General features: G+C 63.7%; 2 protein-coding genes across 10 annotated transcripts; one reads left to right on the forward strand and one right to left on the reverse strand.

Moving 5' to 3' along the window:
• The first annotated feature begins 177 nt into the window (after positions 1-177).
• Positions 178-4,725, forward strand: LOC102053362 (C-X-C chemokine receptor type 2-like). 4 transcript variants are annotated; one of them, XM_055719388.1, is made up of 3 exons: positions 178-285; positions 1,504-1,798; positions 3,327-4,725. In XM_055719388.1, the coding sequence occupies exon 3, from the start codon at positions 3,332-3,334 to the stop codon at positions 4,403-4,405; it is 1,074 nt and encodes a 357-aa protein (XP_055575363.1). In that variant the 5' UTR covers positions 178-285; positions 1,504-1,798; positions 3,327-3,331; the 3' UTR covers positions 4,406-4,725. The 4 variants fall into 4 exon arrangements, with proteins under 4 accessions (XP_055575363.1, XP_027666602.2, XP_027666600.2 ...); XM_027810801.2 differs by having other exon boundaries at positions 1,504-1,787; XM_027810799.2 differs by having other exon boundaries at positions 179-285; positions 1,504-1,771.
• A 1,150-nt stretch (positions 4,726-5,875) lies between these two features.
• RUFY4 (RUN and FYVE domain containing 4) lies at positions 5,876-13,174 on the reverse strand. 6 transcript variants are annotated; one of them, XM_055719393.1, is made up of 12 exons: positions 13,086-13,168; positions 12,179-12,390; positions 11,161-11,222; positions 10,677-10,783; positions 10,190-10,315; positions 9,810-9,916; positions 9,511-9,654; positions 7,501-8,809; positions 7,314-7,420; positions 6,585-6,731; positions 6,235-6,366; positions 5,876-6,153 (listed from the first exon to the last, which is right to left on the reverse strand). In XM_055719393.1, exons 3-12 carry the CDS (start codon positions 11,204-11,206, stop codon positions 6,051-6,053), a joined length of 2,328 nt encoding a protein of 775 aa, XP_055575368.1. In that variant the 5' UTR covers positions 11,207-11,222; positions 12,179-12,390; positions 13,086-13,168; the 3' UTR covers positions 5,876-6,050. The 6 variants fall into 6 exon arrangements, 5 of the variants coding, with proteins under 5 accessions (XP_055575368.1, XP_055575365.1, XP_055575364.1 ...); XM_055719390.1 differs by having other exon boundaries at positions 5,876-6,366; positions 12,179-12,275; positions 13,086-13,174; XM_055719389.1 differs by having other exon boundaries at positions 5,876-6,366; positions 13,086-13,169.
• Positions 13,175-13,454: the final 280 nt, after the last annotated feature.

The following is a 13,454-nucleotide window of genomic DNA, read 5'->3' on the forward strand; positions in this document are numbered from 1 at the left end:
CGCCCCGCCCTCGCCCGCCTCGCTGACGTCACGGGATGCCCCGCCCACCAGCGGCGGGGGACAGACGGGAAGGGGGGGCGAAGGGGAGGGGAGTGCGTCAGGGGAACCGGGTACCTCGGGCGTCCGCCGATGTCGTGGGGCAGGGGCAGAGGGGTGCCCCGGGGGGCTGAGGCTGATCCTCTGTGTGGGCGCCCCCCCTTGGGGGCCCAGGGATATGGGGTGCGCCTGGAGGATGGAGGACCCCGAAAGTGCTGGGTGCCCCCAGGGATACGGGCTGTGCCTGGGGTGAGTGGGTTCCCAAAGGTGTGGGGTGCTCCCAGGGATATGGGGTGTTCCTAGGGTATGAGGGGTCCCCAAAGGTGTGGGGTGACCCCAGGGATAGAGGGGTAACTCAGGAAGTAGTGGACGTGCCCCAGAGTATGAAGGTCTGCACAAGAACTGGGTGCTCCAGGGATGTGGGGGTGCTCACAGGGGAAAAGTGTGTCCTGCGAACTGGATGATTCCAGGGTTACAGGGCCATAAAAATGTGGGGTGCCCCCAGGGAGTGGGGACACCCTAAGGGGGCTGTGAGGGTGCCCTGGAGCTGGGGAGGTGCCCAAACCTTTGGGGATGTTCCGAGGGAATATGAGTGACCTCGTGATGCCCCAGGGGTATGATGGTGCAACTACAACTGTCCGTGTGCCCCCAGGGAAGGGAGGTGCCCCAAAAGTGTGGGACCCCTAAGACCGACAAGCACCCCAAAGGTGTGAGGATGGAGGTGCCTCAAGGGTTTGGGGGTGCCCCGGAGGAACAGAGGTACCCGGGGAGTGCCCTCGGTGCAGGTTTCCCCCGAAGGCAGCAGGGGTGCTCGGAGGTGTGAGGGTGCCCCAGGGTTATGGGGGTGCCAGGGAGGGTCCCCCGAATCTGCGGGGCTGGCATGGGGGCACAGCTCCGCCTGGTGGCACGGCGCCACTTGGCTCGGCTCTGCGCAGCACAGCCAGGGCAGGAGGGACGCGGGTGGGGCTCCTCTGCTCTGGTCCCCTGCTGCACCCCTCAATGGGGAGGAAGCCAGCCCCGCAATGGGGGTCCCCCTGTGCCCCCAAAACGCCAACACCAGCCCCCTCAATGGGGAATAGCACGACCCAACCATTGGGAAACTGAGGCACAGAGCCCTGGCCTGTCTTTGCCCACTGGCCTGCCCACCAAAGCCCCCCAGTCCCAGAGGGCCTCCACCCTCCCGAGGGGGGCTGCAGCACCCAGGGAGTCCTCGCAGGGGAGCTCCACATCGACTGGGGGCCAGGGAACAAAGTGGGGACCCCTGGCTGGAGACCCCCAGGGGGTGCACCGCTGCAGGGGGAGAGAGGCACCCCTGGATGTGCCCCGGTGTCACCTGCTGCCGGGTGGCTCGGACACCCTGAGGTAGGGTGGGTGGGTGTGCTGCAGACTCCCCCCGGCCCTGACAAAAGCATCCTGGGGGGGGCCGGGGAAGGGTCCCTGCTGACTGCCACTTCCCCTTCATGCTAGGAGAAGGTTTTGCAACCTCGCTTCCTCCCTGGGTGGCATAAATCGGACAGCGGAGGGAAGGGGTGCCAGGAGGCAGCACAGTGGTGGCTGCAGGTGAGGGACCTTCTGACTGGCCTGGCAGGACCCCCAGGTCTGGTGCTGCTCCACGTCCTCCCACACTCTGCACCGGAGCCCTTTGGGAGTGACGCCTGGATTTTTCCCTGTGCCCGGGTGCTTCCCGGTGAGAACCAACTTGGGACCAAGAGAAGACCCCAGATTTGGGAGAACGGTGAGGGCAGCGAGTGGTGAGTCCCTGGTGTGTTCCACTGGAGATCTGGGCTTTCCTTGGGCTGTGCTGGCTCCCCCAGCACCCGGCTGAGCCCCCTCACATGTGGGGAGCCAGCTGGGCTGGGGGTCACAGTGGCTGCTCTGGCTGCCTGAGGGTCTGCCTGGTGCAGGGGGAGTGGGAGGCAGCAGGTGGGGCCACCTGGGACTGTGCTTAGAGCTCATTTGGGGTGCAAACCTCTTGTGGTCCCCAGGGACATCAGCTGTGGGTGCTGCAGGGGAGAAGCGCCCGCTCCCATTTCCTTGCACAGCCATGAAATGGAAGGGTGCTTCCTCATGGTGTATCCCTCCTTCCTCCCCGTGGGACCCCCAGGGCCACACCAGTGTCCTCCAACCCTTCCAGGGTCAGGAGGGGAAATGGGGTGCTGCTGGTTCTCCTGGCTGGGCTGGCTGTGGGGTACCAGTGGTTGAGGGATACCCGGTCCTGCAGGAACCACTGTGATTTTGGAGTGGGGAGGCAGAAAGAAGCAGCCAAAAATAGACCGAGGGGAAGCACTGGTGTCTGGCTGTGCCCCGTGCCTGTGGCAGCCCCACTCGGGGGGGACCTTGACCCATCGGCATTCCCAAGCAGCCCTAGCATTGCCAAGCCCTGGAGGGGCTCGGGGCCTCAGAGATGGGGCAGAGGGGTGAAATGAGTCTGGATCCATACTGGAAGAAGGCTGAAACCCAATGGTCTTTGGGGAGGCAGGGACAAAGCAGGATGTCCTACGTGTGAGGAGACAGGAAGAGTGACTGTCACCTGTGATTTCCACATCGTGGCTGAGCACAGGGGACATGGGGACACCTGGCAGCGCCCGGCTGAGCAACAGGAAAACCAGAGATGTGAAATATTTTCAAAGCCGCAAAGGGTGACATGTCTCTCCATCCGGCAGTGAAACCACCCGCACAGGGACAGGATTAGGGCAGGGGAAGAAGGGCATGAAACCACCTTCAGACATTCTTCAGTGCTGCCAGCCCCATGCACTGTGACTGCAGCCTCACCACCAGCTGGGCTGGCAGGAGGGGCAGCTCCAGCAGTGATGCTTGAGGGGATGGAGAAGCTGGAGGGACCCAGAGGTGCTTGGAGGATTTTGGAGGTGCCTGAGGGACCCTGAGATGCTCAAAGAGCTCAGAGGATTTTGAAGGACCCACACAATCCAGGGGGACCCAGGGATGATGGAGGGGCCAGGTGTCTCCTGGAGGGATGTGATGCTGCATTGATAAGGGAGCCCTCCAACTCAGGAAGAGGTGGCTGGTCTGTGGGGTCCCCTTTCCTCTGTGGGGGACAATGAAGGGACAGAGTTGGAGTGAAGTGCGGCAGACTGAGGGGTGCTGGGGGTGTTGTACAAAAAGACATATGAGGGTCAGTGTGCACCTGCAGTAGAGTGATAGAGAGGGGCTGCCCACTGGCTGGGAAGGGACCTGGGGGGCAATGGAAATGCCAGGGGACCCAGAGACACTGTCACCCCTGGCCCATGCCATCCTCCCACCCCACCCTCAAGCTGCTTTGTGCTCCACAGGCTAAATGGAGTCCTTCTCCTTCAATGGGGATTTCTCCAACTTCTTCACCCTCTACAACTATACCTATGACTACACAGCCATGCCTGACACTGCTATCTCCTCTGCCCCATGCCGGCCCGATGGCTCTGTCCTCAACAAGTACCTGGTGGTAGTGATCTACTGCCTCGTCTTCATCCTCAGCGTGGTGGGAAATGGGCTGGTGGTACTGGTGGTGACCTCCAGCCACACCAGCCGCTCCGTCACCGATGTCTACCTGCTCAACCTGGCTGTGGCAGACCTGCTCTTTGCCCTCACCCTGCCGCTCTGGGCTGCTTACCGAGCCCATGAGTGGGTCTTTGGCACTGTGATGTGCAAAGCCATCTCTGTGCTGCAGGAGGCCAACTTCTACAGCGGCATACTGCTGCTGGCCTGCATCAGTGTGGACCGCTACCTGGCCATCGTCTACGCCACCCGGGCTGCCACTGAAAAGAGGCACTGGGTGAAGTTTGTCTGCTTGGGCATCTGGGTCTTCTCCGTGCTGCTCTCCCTGCCTGTGCTGCTCTTCCGTGAGGCTTTCCCCTCACCCAGCAATGGCACCGTGTGCTACGAGCGCATTGGCGGTGAGGACACGGCCAAGTGGCGGGTGGTGCTGCGGGTCCTGCCACAGACCTTCGGCTTTGCCCTGCCCCTCCTGGTGATGCTCTTCTGCTATGGTGTCACCATCCACACCCTCCTGCAGACCAAGAATGCCCAGAAGCAGCGGGCCATGAAGGTCATCTTCGCTGTGGTGCTGGTCTTCCTCATCTGCTGGCTGCCCTACAACATCACGTTGGTGAGCGATACCCTCATGAGGACACGGGCCATCGCTGAGACTTGCGAGAGGAGGAACCGCATCGACACGGCCCTCTCCGTCACACAGGTTCTGGGCTTCGCTCACAGCTGCATCAACCCCATCATATATGCCTTTATTGGGCAGAAGTTTCGCAACAGCTTCCTCAAGATCCTTGCGCAGCGTGGGTTCATCAGCAAGGATGCCGTGGCCCGCTATGGCCGCACATCCTATGCCTCCACCTCTGGCAACACCTCCACCACCCTCTGAGCCCTGCTGGGACCCAACCCTCACAGCTCCCAGCAGGTCTCAGCACCCCACACACCCCAGTATCCTTGCCCAGCGCCCTTGGATGCAGGTAGCAATGCCACAGGGATTGGCAGGACCACCACTGGATGCTGGACCCTGGCTGGAAGTGGGCTTGGGCAGCAAGGGGGTAGGACCCCATTGCCAGGGGAGTGATGCCAAGCACTGCACACCCTCCTTGCTCTTTGGAGCAGAGCCTGTGACTCCGGGGATTCTGCGACCCTGCTGTGGGGACAGTGTTCGTGGCCGACAGCCATCCAGCAATAAAGGAGTTGGCATGTTGGTCACCCAGGTCTGGCTCCTCTTTGCCATTGGGAGTGAGATGGTGGGATGGGGTCGGGACACATCTCTAGGGACAGTGGGTGCTGGGCTCTCTACCTCAGTGCCAAAGCGGTGGTGCCAGCTGAGCCTGGCGGGCTGTGGGTAACCCCACTGCCCAGCCAGAGAAGGGCTGTTGCCTTAGAGGCTGTTGCAGAGGGTTCGGCATCTTGTGCATGGCCAGAGGGGACCCAGACCCGGGTCTCACTCCCTGCATCCACCCAGCCAGGTCTTGGCATTTCCCCAGTGTGGGGTCTCTTGTGTGGCATCTGTCCCACCTGGGGACAAAGCCACTCCTTCTTGACCCCAATCAGAGCCACAGTGGAGCAAATCACTGCAAGATGCCTGAGCACCCCTTCTTGACACTGAGCCAGCCCTGTGACGCCTGCCTGAAGGGTGCTAGCAGCCAGGGTGCTCCCTGCCCCCCCTGACACTGCAGTGCCAGGACATCATTGTGCAAAAGGCTGGGAACCTGTCCATTACACAACCAGGATGCTTCCGCCCCAGCTTGGGCAATGGGGGCTGGCACCAGCATGGGGCAGAAGAGCTGAAGAGGGGGCTGTGACCCTGCTGGGGTCTCTCCTGCCACCCTGTGTGCCAGGCAGCAGGGTGTCTGCCCCACTGTGCCCAAGCATCTCTGTGTAGGGGTCTCATACTGCTCCTCCATTGCCCCTGATCCAGGATCTTGGGGGCCCTAACAATGTGGGCATCAGTAGGTGCCAGCCATCCATGCGCTGGCTCATGGGTGGCTACTGGAGTGCCCCAGAACCCAGGCCGGGAGCCCTGGGGACTCAGGGCTGGGCAGCAGCAGCAGGGGTGCTGGACAGGGACTGCCCGTTACCTTTGCAGCTGGGAAACCTCTTGCCCAAGCGGTTCCTCACAGCCCAGCAGGAAGCCAGGGCTGTTGGCCAAGAGCCATCTGCCCTGTCCCGTAGCAGGGAGGCAGAAGCAGACAGGGCAGATGGTGGCTCAGCCTGGCTGCAGCTGGGACACTCCTTATGGGGACGGTTCCCCCCAGGAGTGCTCAGACACACCCACGCCAGCACTCCCCCACCCCATGCCCAGCCTGGGGGTCAATCCGATGAAGACTGATAGACAACACAGGAGGCACAGGGGTAGCAGGAATGGGTTGTTTTCTTTTTTGTGGACCAGCCACAAGAAAGACCTATCTCAAACCCAAAATGTCAGGCAGCAGGACCTGCCTGCAGGCCCCAGACACCTAGGTACCTGGTAAGCCTGAGACGAGGCAGCCAGGGCAGGGGGTGTCCCAGGCACGGTGCAAGGGCTTGACTCATGTAGCCTGTGGGTGCCTTTGCTGGTAACAAAGCAGGCAGCAGCGCCCCTGCTTGCCCACGTCCACGGAGCATGTGTGGCACACCTTGCCCTGGCACAACCTGTTGAGAGAGTGGGTGGTGAGAGCTCTGCCACCGTGGTGCCATGCTGGTGCCCCCCTCCTGGTGCCTGCCACAGCCCACCTGCAGTTGTACCGCCGGGAGAGGAGTCGGAAATCCTTGTGGCAGCGGGCGCACAGCCCTGCATCATGGGGTGCCGGGCTGGGCTTTGGGGTGTTGATGCCTTCCGTCTTCTGCCACAGGGCATCCTTCTCCCTGCGGGAGGCAACAAATCAGCCCTGGCAGGAACACGCCAGGTGGTGGAGGTCCAGGAGCACGCCCTGGCACCCCAGACCCAAGGTGGGCACGTAAGTCTCCTGAGGTGGTGAGCAGAATGAATTTGCCTGGGCTCTGGTGCCCTCCTCTGGGCAAAGGGGTCTGGACTCCCCTGCCCACACATGGCCCTACACCAGTGGGATCCCTGGGGCTCTCACCGCAGCAGCTCCAGCAGCCGTCCCTTCATGTCGCGGATGAGCTCCTGCTGCCGTGCCTGCTCGGCACCCCGTGTGGCCTCCCGCTCCAGGGCCTCCCTCTGCGCCCGCTGCAGCGCCGATGCCCAGCGCTCACCATCCTGCCGAGCCCTGGGGCAGGGCAGCGGGGAGATCGTCTCCCTGTCACACAGCTGACCATCTCTCCATCCATACTCGCATCCCTCCCTCCCTGTATCTGCTGCCTATCCATCCCCAAGCTGGCTTCCTATCCCCACAGCCACCTTGCCATCTGCAGGGCCAGCCACCCATCTGTTTCCCAGCTGCTCATCTGTCCTTCCCCACATCCATCCCTCTGGCCTTCTGCCCACCCACCCATCCATCTACACACCCCAGATTCATTCCTCTGTTCCTCCATCCTACTAGTCCCAACTTCATCCCCCCGTGTACCCGCCCATCAAGTTATTCACCCCAAATACATCCCTCCATCCACCTACTCATGCCAAGTTCATTCTTCTACCCCTCTGTGCACCCACCTATGTAGCAGGCCCACAGTGCCCTCCTCTCTCCAGCCCTCCCTCCCCAAATCCTTCCCTCCCTTCCCCTGCCCATCCCCAGCTGCTGCTCCCCTGGGTCCAAGTGGGGTACGGTGGGCGTCCCAGGGGAAACTTTGTGGCCGGTGCGGATGGGGGGGACCTGCTGCGGGGTGATGGGAGCAGGGGGTCCCCGCCTGACCTGCCGAGCTGCTCCCGCAGCTGCGCCACCTCCTGCCGCTGCGCCTGGACTTGCTCCCGGCTCTGCCGGGCCTCCTCGCGCGCCGCGGTGGCCAAGGTGGCCAGGCGCTGTGGGAGAGTGGGGGCTCAACCCTTGCCAACCCCACCCCCCACACCCCCCGTGGGGTCCCCTCGGGCTTGCCCCATACCATGGCCATGTCGGCGGCCGTGCCGGGCTCCCCCTCCACCTGGGGCTCCGGGGGGGGTTCCTGGGGGCCTCGGGCGAGCTCCAGCGCCCGCCGCAGCGCCTCCTCCACGGCGGCCACCTCGGCCGGGGCACCGGCACCCTCCAGCACGGCCGGCCGCCCCGCCGCCGCCAGCGCCGCCCGGCACTCCCGCAGGCGCGACGCCAGCGCCGCCGCCTCCGCCAGCGCCGCGGCCAGCCGGGCGCCCCGCGCCTCCGCCACCTCCCGCCAGCGCCGCGCCTCCTCCTGCGCCCGCGCCAGCGCCCCCGCGCCGCCGCCCGGCCCCGCCGCCGCCAGCGCCCGCCCCAGGAAGGCGTTGGTCTCCCGCAGCGCCTCGGCCTCCCGCGCCCGCAGCTGGGCCCGCCGGGCGCTGCCCCGCTCCCGCCGCTGGTGCCGCCGCTCCGCCCGCGCCAGCCGGGCCGCCAGCGCCCGCGCCGCTGCCTCCCGCTGCCCCAGCTCGGCCCGCAGCCGCGACACCAGCGCCCGCAGGGACGCCGCCGTCCTGCCGTCCTGCCCGGGCACCGGTGGCGTGGAGCCCGGCGCGCACCCCGTGCCGGGCGGCGGGGACGTGCCGGGCTCCCAGTCACCGTCAGGCTGGGGTGCGCGGCCAGCGCCACGGGCGGCCTCCAGCTCCTCTGCACCCGTGTCCTCCAGCTCCTTCTCGTCCTCCTCTTCATCGTCCTCTTCCACATCCTCCTCCTCTGCCACGTCCTCCTCCACATCCACGTCCTCAACCTCCTCCTCCTCCATGTCCTCTTCATCCTCCTCTTCCATGTCCTCTACCTCCTCCTCCACCTCCTCTTCCACATCCTCGTCCACCTCCTCTTCCTCCTCCACATCCACGTCCTCTACCTTCTCTTCCTCATCCTCCTCCACCTCCTCTTCCATGCCCTCCTCCACCTCCACCTCCTCTACCTCCTCCCCATCCTCCTCCTCATCCTTCTCCACCTCCTCTTCTTCATCCTCTTCCACATCCTTCTTCACCTCCACGTTCACATCCTTTACCTCCTCCTCATCATCATCCTCCTTCTCCACCTCCTCTTTCACATCCTTCTTCACCTCCACATCCTCCTCCGCATCCTCCGCCTCTGCATCCCCTACCTGCAGGGCAGCCAAGGCAGGTGGGCATGGGTGGGCTGGCACCCCACCGTGTGCCACGGTGGGATGGGTAATGCCATTGGGCCATCCATGCATCCCGGTGCAAGTATCATCTGTCTGCAGGGCCGTCTTTGCCAGGCTGCTCCCGGCCACCGGGCTGGGCCGTACCAGTGTCCTAGAGGGGACATAGGGCTCAGGGCCACCAGGTCACTCCCAGGCTGAGCAGGGCGCCACCACCCTCCCTTCGAGCTCCCTGGGCATGAGCCAGGCATTGGGGATGGGGAGTGCAGCAGGGCTGGTGACGCTGGGTGGCACCTGGTGACAGGGGATCAGGGATGCTGGTGCTACCAGCCTGGGCACCCACAGAACAGGTGGCACCCAGAGACCCCATGGAGGCTGCAGTGGGAAATTGGGGGCTGCATGTGTGCTTTTGGCAGCGCATGCACATGAGTGTGTAAGCAGCAGAACAGGTGTGAGTGTGCTGGAGTGGCTGCATCTGCGAATGCCCTCCTGCAAGTGTGCCTGGGGGCAAAGGTGTGCACACATACACATATGCCCCCATGTCTCAGATGTCACAGTGTCACGGTGTTGCAGCAGATCTGTGCCTGGGCATGTACTTGGCAGAGGACAGGGGGGGTGTGTGTGTGTGCAGGCACATGTGACATGTTCATAGGCACAGGCATAGCATGCATGCTGGCACAAGTGTCTGTGCCTGCCTGGGGCCATGTATGGAGGGCTGGCACAGCTAGGGTGGCACATGGGGTCCCAGATGGTGGGGCAACGCCTGCGTGCTGCTTCGTTATGCTGAACCCCAGGTGCCCCTGACATCCCCAGCACCCTTGATGTCCCCGGTGCCCCCTGTGTCCCCAGGCTCACTCAGAGAACATGGGCCAAGCAGTGTCCAGGTCAGCCCTGTGCAGGGCCAGGTGGAAGGTGACACAGTCCAGCTCGTAGAGGCTGCCCAGGATCTCGGCCCGGCGCTGGGGGCTCAGGAAGGGACTGCGGGCGTAGTACCACTCACTGCATACACAAAATGAGCTCATGAACTCCTCTGTGCCCCGGGCGAGCACATGCACCTTGCAGCACCCTTACTGACTGGATGCTGCAGGGTGCTGCCCGCCCTGGCTGTGCCCACCAGCACCATGAACATCTCCTGCCTGTGCCCCTGCTCTCACCGGAGGTTCTCAGTGTCGAGGAGGCAGAGCTGCAGGGACTCTGCCAGCTGCTGGTGCACCAGGCAGTACCGCAGGAAGGCTCGGCCCCTGCCCACGGGGGTCTTCAGCTGCGGGGAGAAGGGGTTATCCAGCACTGCCATGCCAGTCTGCCCCCTCCACGCCAACCCCCCCAGCCTACTGGGGGGAACAGGGCCTCCAGGGACAGGGCTGGGGGGCAGCGGAGACCCCAGAGGGGAGAAAACCCATTATAGTGCCAGTGGGTGAACCCTTGGTACCCAAGTGAGTGTGTGCTGGTGCACAAACGCATATGCACCCACAAGCAGAAGCGCACACACGTGTGCGTGTGCAAGCCCCCAGGTGCCCTGCCAGCCCATGCCCACCTTGTCCAGGGAGGTGACGAAGCGAATGCCCTCGTGCTCCTGCCGGCGCTGTGCCAGGCCCTGGCACAAGAAATCCCAATAGTCCTTGCGCTGCCCAAAGAAGCTCTTCTTCTCCTTGAGGTCAAACTGGCAGAGACACAAACTTGGGCTTGCTTATTTGGGGGAGTCCCCTGTCCCCTCAATGTGTCCCCTGTGGGGCTGGGATCCAGCCAGCTTCCCCAGCAGAATGAGTCTCAGTGTCCCCTGGCTGTCTCCTCTTTGCTGGCTCTGTGCCTCAGTTTCCCTTTTGCAGTATGTGCAATTACACATGCAGACATGGATGAGCCTGATCCAGGTGCTTACATGGCTGGGGATGCCCAGGGCTGGACAAAGCCAGCTGGGGTCATCTCAGCCCCCTGAAACAGCCAGCATGGGGACCCGTCTGCTCTCAACTGTGCCCCAGGGGAAACTGAGGCAGGGAGTGACAGGGACAGATGAGCAGCAGTACCTGAAGGAGGAACTCCAGCTGGGCACAGAGGCTGTGCAACTCCCGGCTCCCGTCTGTCACTGGCAGGTTCTGCTCCCGGTAGCTGCGGTTCAGCTCGTCCACAGTCTCTGCAGGATGGCAGAGCTGAGCTGGCACAGCCCTGCCCAGGCAGTGGGCACCCTGCCCCATCCCACCCCAGCTCCTCGTCACCTCCCAGCTCCCAGCCCTGGGGATTTCTGCCAGCGGGTGAAAGAGGAACTGCCCTGGGATGAAACTGGGGAGCGAGGGACACAGGTACCCACTGGGCACTGCTGGTCTCCTGGGGCTGATGGCGAGGATGGGAGCAGGTGGCAGTAGCAGGGCTGGCACTGGGGGGCTCTGGAGCACCCCTGGCAGTGACCGCTCTGCTGCTCCATGGGCTGGATGTGAGGAGGGACCCGGCACAGCCAGGGTGGGATGTGCCATGCAGGGGACACACTGTCAGGGGACAGGCTGGCACACTTACTGTGCAGGTCCTTGATGATACGGTTGAGCTCCCCGTCTCCTGCCATGGCTGTCCCCGGGGGTCTGCAAAGGCAGGGGCAGCACTGAGAAGTGCCAGGCTGGCACTCACCTGGCACCCCCAAACTCTCTGCCCCAAGAAAAGGGTCTGCCCCCCAGCTCCACCCCAGAGCTGCCTGCTTAAGGTAAGAGGTGGTGAGCTCAGACACCCCCTTTCCCTGCCCACATCTTCCCCACTACATGGGGTAGGGGGTATGGGGTGGGCAAAGGTGTCCCATCCCATACCCCCTTAGTTGTCCACGTTCCCTGTCCCAAAATGATGCCAGCCTCTGCCCCCATTCCTTAGGGGGTTCCTGAGGCTGAGTCTCCACCCCAGCCCCCAGGATCCAGGATGTGGGTTTGGCATGGGGGAAGCACTGCCTTTGCTTCTGCTCTCGCTTCCCTTACTTACACCATGAACAGTGTGTGGGGATCCTGGGGGGCTGAGGAAGGGGGGCACACAGCCCCCAGCATGAAGCCCCCCAAACTGATCTTCCCCCCAGGCAGAGCCCCCTGGCACAGCATGCTGCCTATAGGGCTGGCACGGGGTTTGGGAGTGTTGTGGCCATGGGGTGGGGGGGCAGGTGGCACAATGCAGTAGGGTGTTTTTGAGGGGTGGTGGGTGGCAACCTGGAGATAGGGCAAGGGACAGTGCCCATGGAGGTGGCAGGTCCGGGGCTTGTCACCGCAGCAGGTGGTGGCTGGGCACAGGGCTGGGGGAGTACACGTGTGTGTGCAGGGCAGGGGCCGTGTGTGCTCGCAGGAGCGTGTGTGCACAAGTGTGCACAAGCATGCATGAGTGCTCTGTACCCCCACCCCCCCACACCCCCCCATGGCAGAGTGGCTCAGCAGGCAGAGCAGGACACGGGACTCCTGATGCCTGAGTTCCCGTCCTGGTGCCCTTGGATGACCTTGGACAAGCCATCTACCCACCAGCCCACCCTGCCCATGCTTCAGTTTCCCCTGGAAGAGGAGCCCCTTACCTGTGGCTGGGAGCTGTGGGATGCCCCAAGGTGTTTGCTGGGTGCCAGGGGGGACGCTGCAGTGTGCCTGTGCCCACGCCGTGCCTGCCTGCTTCTCCTTTTGTACCTCAGCCAGGAGGAAGTGTGGGAGGCTGGGGGGGCTGCAGGAGCCACCCCCAACGAGCTCCACATCACATCAGGCACCGCGGCTTGGTCCCCCAACACCCAGCTCCCTGGTTTGGGAGGTGCCAGTCTTGGGGAGGAGTCCAGTGAGGCTGGTCCCTCCGTGTAGCCCCATGGTGTGGGGGAAGGACAGTGCCAGGCCTGGGGGTGACCCTGATGCCCTTGCACGCAAATGGGGCTTGAGAGTGCTTTGAGGGACCCCTCTGCAGTTTTTGGGGACAGGGTCTGGGACCCATACCCAGCTAGCAGCAGCCCCTAGCACAGTATTCCCCCTCCCATGCACAACAGCCCCCAGGGGCAACAGCCCCTAGTCACAGAGATACCCCCTTCCAGAAGCTGCAGCCCATTCCAGCAAGGCCCACAGCCCCCCTTGGACATCTGCCCCCACATCGGGGCTATGCCCCTAAGCCCAAAGCCTGGGTGTAAACTCTTCCCGGGGCACCCAAGGCCCCCCCTTGCAATGTATGCCTGGGGGGCCCCCAGCCTGGCAATGCCTCTCAGCCACCATGCCCGTCCCCCTTTGTTGTGCCAGCCCTGTCCTGTGAGTTTCTTCTGCGGTGGGGACTAAATCTGCTGGCAGGGGGGCAGGTGGGATGCCAGCTCACCCTGCCAGTGCCCCGCATGGGGACCCACTGCCATCCTGCTCCCCAGCACTGTCTAACTTGCTGGATGCCCTCAGTGACACCCAGCTGCCCCCACATCCTGCTGCCCACTGCACCCACCTCACAGCACCCACTGCCCCTACCTGTGCCACCCGGGGGGCCAGGGGGGTACCCGCCTCCCCCAGGCCAGGCCTCGGCTCAGCTCCAAAGCGAAAGTAGGAAGTGATGCTGAGCGGGAGCCTGGGCCTCCACACACCCTCCCAGCTCCTGGGGGCGGGGGGTTATGTTGGGCCGTGGGGTGCCCCTGAGCAGCTAGAGGGCACGAGGGAACTGGTGGCAGTGCTCTGGGTGACCCCAGCCTCCCCAGCACCCCCTTGCTCCATGCCACCCCGCAGTGGGTGGTGCTGCGGGCATGGAGCACAGCACCCCACGTTGGATGGGGGTGGGGTGGATGGGTAGATGGAGGCAGGGTGGTGGAGCATCACCTCACTGTGCCAGGGAGATGCATATGT

Source organism: Falco cherrug, chromosome 8 (assembly GCF_023634085.1).
Source record: "Falco cherrug isolate bFalChe1 chromosome 8, bFalChe1.pri, whole genome shotgun sequence".
Lineage (NCBI taxonomy): Eukaryota > Metazoa > Chordata > Aves > Falconiformes > Falconidae > Falco > Falco cherrug.